Here is an 8,003-nt window from a genome sequence, read left to right on the forward strand (position 1 = left end):
CTATAATATTGCTCCAAAAAGATGGGAGCGAAAGGAAACTGTGAACAGTGTTTGGCAAAGGGCAGGCGAAGGCACTCCCAAATGCTTTGATGGCCAGTTAGCCAGAAAACATGCTAAAGACAGGGTGCTGTGCTAGATTAGGGCCCACAGGTGACCCCAAGGACACAAAGACTTTAATTAAGGAGCTTATTCACACCCTGCTAAGTTTGGGAAATTAAGCTCTTCTTTGTGCCTAACTGGTGTTTCTTTTGTCTGCACTTGCACGTGTATTGCAATAGAGAGCAACATTTTCCGAAATGTGTTCTGCCTTGGAAACGCCATTAACTGTGCCAGGTAAATGCAAAACCTTGAATTTATTGTCTCAAGGAGTTCATGCAGATGTGGTGAGAGCTGGCGTATTGGGCCATTCAGTGCTTTACACAGAGAATGAAGGTGCCGTAGAGTCTGAATCTTTGTTCCCTTTCTGTAGTCACAGCACAGCATGCTGCCCTTCTCCAGTGTGGTTGGACAAAGTCCAGATCTGACTTTCTGAAAGCCTAGGCCATGGCCTTCATATGTGACTTTGTGTGTTTTGAGACAGACTTTATGATGTATCAGTTCTAGCTGGAGCTTTTGGGTCACATCTGTCCACCTGGGTACTGAGCTGAAGTACTTTTCTTTGTCCAGTGGTGAACACTGTAAACAAAAGTTTCTGAAAAGAAACTGTGTGGCTGTTAACAAAAACCTCCAAAAGGAGTTCCGTTGTCTGCAGAGACTGATGGACTAGCAATTTCAGTACTGTGTATTGTGCAGAGATTTGAACTTTGTAGGTTCAGAGACTAATTAATTGCTTTATCTTGGGCTAGTTTTAGCCTTATGGAATAGCCATTCAGTACCCAACTCTATATCTGAACTAACACTTTGTGGTAATAAATAAAAAACACATAGATGCTATTAGAACTAATAATATCTTGTGATAATAAATAAAAACCTCTTAAAAGCTATTAACTTAACAGAACTCTAGCTTCCATCCATCCATGAGCTAAGAATGTCATCAGATTATATTTTAGGCCTGTAGAAAAGCATCCCCCATCTCTGCCCCTCTGGTGTACCCACCAATCCATTTTAAATTTTCTTTAATTTATTATTTTGTTCTGTAAAATGACAAAAACCCTGAGAAACTGGGTTGTTTTTGTTGGTTTTGTGTTGGAACATGGGTTTTGGGGTAACAAAAGTGTGTTTTCCCAGACAGTGATCACTCGAAAAATGCTCCAGAATAGACTGCTTTTAAGTTGAGAGCTGTGGTTGACAGCGACGACGCTCATCTAGAAGGCCCTGGGCTCATTGCTGCCCCAATGTGGGCCCTGTCCCCCCCCCCCCCGCCTTCCCCCCCCCCCCCACCGTCTTGTTAATGAGGCAGTTCTGCCTGTGGAGTTTGATTTACTCTATAAGTTTCTAAAATACTAAGAATGCTTCTGTTTTTGTAACTTTACACGTTTCTAGTTCACCTGTGGCATCAGTCAAGTGGCCTATTTGTTTCTTAAGGTTCCTTCTGCTCTTGATATCAGAAGGCCCTTTTGCATGCTTCTCAGTTTGTATATTTGGAGAACATAGCCTTAGTGTGCTCTAATTGAACAGGAAATGTGAGACTCATAGTTCATGCTGTCATCTGAATTTATTAGAAGTGAAAACATGAAAAATAGTAGTGAAAGATAAAGTTGTCACCACAGGTCCAGGCCTGCAGTTGGACAGAGTAGAGTGATGATCCAGGGATCCCAAATTGGGCTCATTACACAAGGATGCAGAGCCTGGTGGCCAAGGAGCCTTGGAGCAGCAGTTGTGACTTTGGTTGGGCCCATGTGAAGTGTCAGCTTTTGACATTTGCATCCTTTTTCAATGCTCTTTTACCTTGAGATATGTTAAACAGTTTCGAATATGGATTTTCTTTGTTTTTCTCTGGAAAGAGAGAAAATAACATTTATTGATATAAATGTTACTCTATATCTAGCTGATTAATGAACTAAAACAGATTTGGTCCAAATTTATAGGCTAAGTAAACCTGGCAACTGAAGAAGAATATAACTGAATTTTACTAAAAAATGCTGAATCAAAATGTTATATGAAGTAAAAATTCCCATTTCTTATTGTAGGCTTTATTTTGCTAACATTGTCAGAACTAGCACATCTGGCTTAGATTCTAAAATAGTTTGGTTTTATGCTTCAGTAAAAATGAATCCAATCAAATTGGAATTGAAAATAGATAAAAGGAAAGCTTTCGTACAGCAAGGCTGTCAGGAAGGTTTTGAGTATTTCCTCCCCGGTGGCCTTTAGAGCAAGCCAGAGTTCTCTTCAGGAGTGTCCTTGTCCTCATCCAGAGTGTCCTCGATGCTGTGTCCAGCCTTACAGCTCTGTGTACGGGGAGGGTGGGATGTGAGTGCAGCCCAGCTCTGGGGGTGCTGAATGCTCTCAGTAAAAGCTTCCTCAGCTTGTCATTTGAAAAGCCTGGTTCATTCTCCCTTGAAGACAGCCTCCCTTCCTTCCTTTTCCCTCCCTCCCTTCTTCCCTTCCTCCCTTCCTCTTCTTCTTCCCTCTCCCTCTCTCTTCCCCTTCCCTCCCTCCCTCCTTTCCTCCCCCTCTCCTTTCTTCCCTCCCCCTCTCTTTCCTTTCCTCCCTTCCTCCCTTCCTCTTCTCCTTCCCTCTCCTGCTCTCTTCCCCTTCCCTCCCTCCCTCCTTTCCTCCCCCTCTCCGTTCTTCCCTCCCCTCTCTTTCCTTTCCTCCCTTCATCCCTTCCTCCTTCCCTCCCTCTCTCAGTTCCTCCCTCCCTGTTTTTCCTGTTGTTAGGGATGTAGTTGGCAGTCTTGTCTTAATGGGTAATATTGTCTCTTAAGTTATATTTTCATTTCACGGGATGGTAATGTGTCATCTTTATCAGGTTTAACTGTAATTACTATCCCAGCCAGGCTCTTTATTATCTATCCAGTTTGGTTTCTGAGTTGTGGTATAACATTCTTTTCCTCAACCCTTTCCTGAGTGTGGATTAGGGCACAGAGCTAACTGTAGCACTTAAATGGAGTTCATGGGATAGCTTGCCTTGACTGTGAAGCAGAATCACTTACCTTGATGAGATGTGAAAAAAATAGTTCAGCCATGTTGCTTTTGGGCTGAGAATGACAAGTGTTTTTCTGTTCTTTCCTGAGAATGGAAGCAAGTATCTCTGCACATTGATCGATCAGTCTGTAACTCTGTCTCCATGGTATCATCCCAACAGTAGTAGAGTCCCCTATTCATCCCTCCAAGCACTCTGTATTCTTAAATTATGCTGACCTTGGAGCTATTAGAGACTCAGCAGTTTGCTCCCCCATAAATAATGCACTCACTCTGAGTGGCAGACTGCGGGCTTGTGGCCCAGTTCTGCTGGGTATTTATAGTTCAAGCCAGTAAACATTTTGCTTGACTCCTTCAGGAGCTGTGGGTCTGATCCCTTTTCAAGTGGGTGTTGAGAGAAATGAATCAGCATTGTTTTTTAAGCTACTGCAGAGTCTAGCAGGTTGATAAGCCCATGGCACTGGTAATTTAGTGACTAGGAAGTGGGTGGGCCTCCTGGCTTGTTGGTTCATTTTCAGCTGGTTAAGCCTCAAGAATGGTTACTGGGTTGGAAGCTGGAGCAGAGCTCTGGCAGCAAGTGAAGAGAGCTGTCTGCCTGCCTTGAAGTGAAGTAGGAGTCAGCTAGGACTAGTGAGGGTCTGCCATGTCTCTGCCGTGGCCTTCACTGGAGCTTTACAGATGTTGCCCGATCTGCTTAGAGGCCTCTTTTCAGGCAGGGATGCAGGTTGCACCATGGAGATGTGGCCTGTAATCACAGGTGCAGGTCCCTGTGGCTGTGGTATCTCAGTGTGGGTTTCGTGTGTAGTAAGGTGAAGTGTGACATAGTAAGGAGTGAATGGAGCCACAGCAGACGTGGTCTTACCCAGCAGGTGCTGATGTGGGAGAGCTTCTGTCTGCTCTGTACTGGAGGCTCATCAGTTTGACTTCTTTTCCTTGTGTCCTTTTTGGGACTTGTTCCTCTAAGAAATGATGACACTCCTGCGGCCACCTTCCCGTTCAGCCCCATGATCAGAAGAATAGGGCTCTTATTCTCACGATTGTTTTCTGGTGTAGCTGTAAGTGCTCCTTAATACCAGCAAGTGCGAGGTGCTGCACCATGCAGCCAGTGGCTTAAAGAATGGAGATTTTTAAAGGAGAACTGTAGGCTTTTAGTGTTAAATGGCTGTTGACTTTTTTTTTTTTTTTTTCCAGAAGAAACATTGATTTTCCTCCCACTCTCTGTTTCAGGTTCTGCATTCTTCCCTGGACGGTGTGCTGAGATCTTTGTCGGGGGACAAAGCATCGGGAAGCTAGGCGTCCTCCATCCTGATGTTATCACCAAATTTGAGCTGACCATGCCCTGTTCCTCTCTGGAAATCAATATTGAGCCCTTTTTGTGAAGTTGGTCTCTGTTGTGTGGCTCTGTCTCTAAGTGTCCCTTTCTGCTCCTATGGTGTCCTTCAGCCCTCTATACCAGGCACATCCATTTGTGCGTCAATGTTTAATAAAGTGAGATGTGCTATCTGGCTCCTTGCATTAGGCTGGCTTGTGGAACAGCCAGTGTGTACCTGTAGGTTCCACGTCAGGGAGAGGTGCCCTGGGCAGGCAGGGTGAGTTCTGGAAGTGGAAGTTGCTTGGCCTTCAGAGTGTTGGTTACTTAGGACTCCTCCTGCATAGAAGGAAACAACTCATCAACTAGAACACATGTTGCACATGTTTAAGCCTTTTCTATACCTGATACACATATTAACCAATAAAATCAATAATTTAGGAAAAATTTTAAGAGTCAGTATGATCAAGCAGTGACAGCTTTTCAAGTCATCTTTTTTTAAAAGTTGATTTATGTATGAATATATGTATATATGAGTGGTGTGTGAGTCTGCATGTGTGTGTTTGTGTATGTGTGTATATATACAATTTCTTACAACTTCATAAGACAACGTTATAGTCCTCATCAGAATACAGCTAAAGACCACATTGATAAACTGCTGCACACTCCTTAAAATGGCCGCTGTGGGGGCTGGAAAGGTGTTAAGTCACTGGACACTCTTGCATCTGAATTTAATTCCTGAATTCCTGTCACCCACATGGCAACTCACAGCCATCTGTAATTCCAGATCTGACACTCTTCTTCTGGTCTCCAAGGGCACCAGGCACATAAGTGGTATGCAGATGTACATGTAGGCAAAACACCAATACATATTTAAAAAAATGTAAAAAGGGCTCATGTTTAAATGATGGATTGGATCTTGGTGGTCCAAGTGGAACTGTTGCATTCTGCTGTTGAGACGATGTAAAATGATACATCCAGGAAAGTAGTTTGGTGGTTTCCTGGAATCTGAAACACCACCTAGCTGTTTGACCCGAGTGCTCACACAACAGTTTTTATGCAGATGTTCAGTGTTATTTATAGTAGCCACAGACCACATAGCCTTTTTATGAAGGGCATGCATTCCTTATGAGGAATGGACTGCTGATAACACAAATGGGTTCAAGCATGCTAAGAGAAAGAAGCCATACATAAAAGACTACACATGGTCCCATTGATGTAGAAGTCAGAAGAGATTGTGGGGGCTGGTGAGGTGACTGGCTAAGAGCACTGACTGCATTTGTTGAGGCCCTGGGTTTGATCCCCACCTACTTGATGGCTCACAACTGTAACCCTGGTTCCAGAGAATCCAGTACCTTCTCACCAGCTCGGATGCCAGGGATACACATGATCGATATTTAAATCTTTAAACAGGAGCAGGTTGAGTAAAAACTTGCCAGTCTCATGGTGGCTCCAGCTCTAAACAAGAGAGACTCACTGGCTCCAGAGGGAAATGTTGCTGAGTCATCCTGTGGTGACCTCTGTCTGTGGTTTGTTTTGTCTTGTTTTTTTTTTTTTTGTTGTTGTTGTTGTTGTTGTTTTGTTTTGTTTTTTGGTATTGATGATGCATTGGTATTATTGACTTTGCTTCTTTCATCCATTTTACCAGAAGGCGAGTAATGACCTGGAAAGGCATATTAACTGTCTTAAGCTAAATAGAACCCCTCATTTAAAGCGTATGGTTATGTTACTTTTAAGTAACTTGATGTATATTACTGTGGACCAAATGCCCTTCTCCGATATACTCAGTGTGAAGGTCCTTACAAGTGAGGTCTTTGGGAAGGAGTCGGGGCTAGATGAGGTTATGAGGATGAAGCCTAGGAAGGGATTAGCAGCTTTCCAGAAGAGACACCAGAAAGCTTCCTTTCCCATCCTAGTGCATAGATGAGGAAGAGGTCCTATAGATTCAGGGCCAGATGGTAGCCTCCTACAAACTAGAAGAGCCTTTATGGTTAAATCTACTTTCTGGCACCTTAGTTTTGGACCTATATTCTCCAGAATAGTGAGAAATAAACTTGCGTTCTTTCTGAGCCACTGTGCCTGTACTATCTTGGTAGTCTGAGCAGGTGAAGAAATAAAAGGAAATAGTGACTGGCGTGTGTAACAATCCAGGGTGTCAGTACACCTCTGCGAATACCAGCAGCTCCCGGCCTTGCTGTGGAGAACATGGAACTAAATAACCTTACATGACAAGAAGGAAAAGTGGGCACCCGGCGGGCTGAGTGTCCATGACCGCCTGCATGAGTGAGTTCAGATCCTCTGCTTGGCTTTGAATTTCCATCAGACAGAAAGGATGGCTGTGGATGTGGGCAGCCCCACTTGGTTGAATTAGCATCTCCAGTAAATGGGCTGAGAGGAAAGCCTTGTGCTTTTTTTGTCTCTTATGACTGCTTCAGTGCTCAGTCAAGTGTCTTTCTCTCAGCATTGCCCTTCACTTCTATTTAAGGAAGCCAGGCTAGGACTGAGGCGTGCTTGTGTGTTAGAAAATGTTTGAAACAGCTCAGCGAATGTGAGGAGGCTGGGCATGGCTGAGAGAGGAATCAGAGGCCTTTATGCAAATGAGCCCTTTCAGAAGGAGTGACAGTAAGGATACAATGTGCCTTTTTGATGCCAAACTTGGTGGCTAAGGAACTTACATTCCAGAAGCTGCTACTTTCTGTCACGAAAGAGGATACTATGCTAGCCCTTCAAACAAGCTCTTCCTAAAAGCCAAGGAGAATGTGGTTCTGCTGGAGGCAAGCCTGGGTAAAGTACTCACTGGGTTCCGGTGATAGGGAGTGCACACCTAGACAGGGATGGGTGCGCCAGAGATCTCAACCATGAGTCTGGCTGCTCATTTATAGCAGGAGCACTTGGGGTCACCTGAAGCAGGACAGACAGGTACCCCACAAACAAACTGCTGTAGGAAGCTAGCTCAGGTGGGGAGAACTCAAGTATATGGGTCACTAGGTGGCTCAGGGGTAGGGTTTATAAAGGGCCTAATGGATGTCTTTGATCTTCTGGACCCTTCTACAGGTTTTTATCAGTGTCGAACTGAGATGGGTTGAGATGGTCTGTGTTTGGTGGGCTCTGCATAATTTGTTCCCTCAGGGCTACTCATATGGTTTCCAGGTGACAAAGCTGCAGCCCAGAACCCCTCTCCTCTCTGGGAAAATTATAAACTCTTAATTACATGTATTAAGGCAGCATCAGGTTGCCACCCCCACTTGTGGTGTTGGGCTTGTTACCGAAAGGTTTGGCTTTCTTTGAACACCTTCACTGGAGATCGTGATGTCACAGTAAGAGGAGAGAGCAAGGCCGGCAGATGTGTTGAGTGTGGAAAATGTGGCACCGGCCGAACTCCTAGCACGCCACCGTTGCGTTTCTTGTTTGTTTTCACATGCCACATAGACAGGCGTGGAGAAGGAAGAGGAATTTCTTTGGCTTCATATAGCCCCCTTGTCCCATGTGGCTGTGGTTTTAGAAATTTAACATTCTATTCATGGCCCACATTCAGCTCCCCTCTTAGTATGCATGTAAGTATGCGAGGCTGTACTACAGGTGTGCCCCACTTCAAGAAAACAACGGATGT

The 8,003-nt window shown here is 44.4% G+C and overlaps 1 protein-coding gene across 2 annotated transcripts in view; it reads left to right on the top strand.

Annotated features, from left to right (window-relative positions):
* Positions 1-4,589, top strand: part of Farsb (phenylalanyl-tRNA synthetase subunit beta) — a 65,776-nt gene extending 61,187 nt beyond the window's left edge. For both annotated transcript variants that reach the window (XM_034497641.2, XM_034497642.2), the window contains one exon: positions 4,312-4,589. In XM_034497641.2, coding sequence (XP_034353532.1) covers positions 4,312-4,463 — 152 coding nt within the window. In that variant the 3' untranslated portion in view covers positions 4,464-4,589. The remainder of the gene's footprint in view (positions 1-4,311) is intronic.
* The last annotated feature ends 3,414 nt before the right edge of the window (positions 4,590-8,003 follow it).

The sequence above is a fragment of the Arvicanthis niloticus genome, chromosome 3 (genome assembly GCF_011762505.2).
Source record: "Arvicanthis niloticus isolate mArvNil1 chromosome 3, mArvNil1.pat.X, whole genome shotgun sequence".
NCBI lineage: Eukaryota > Metazoa > Chordata > Mammalia > Rodentia > Muridae > Arvicanthis > Arvicanthis niloticus.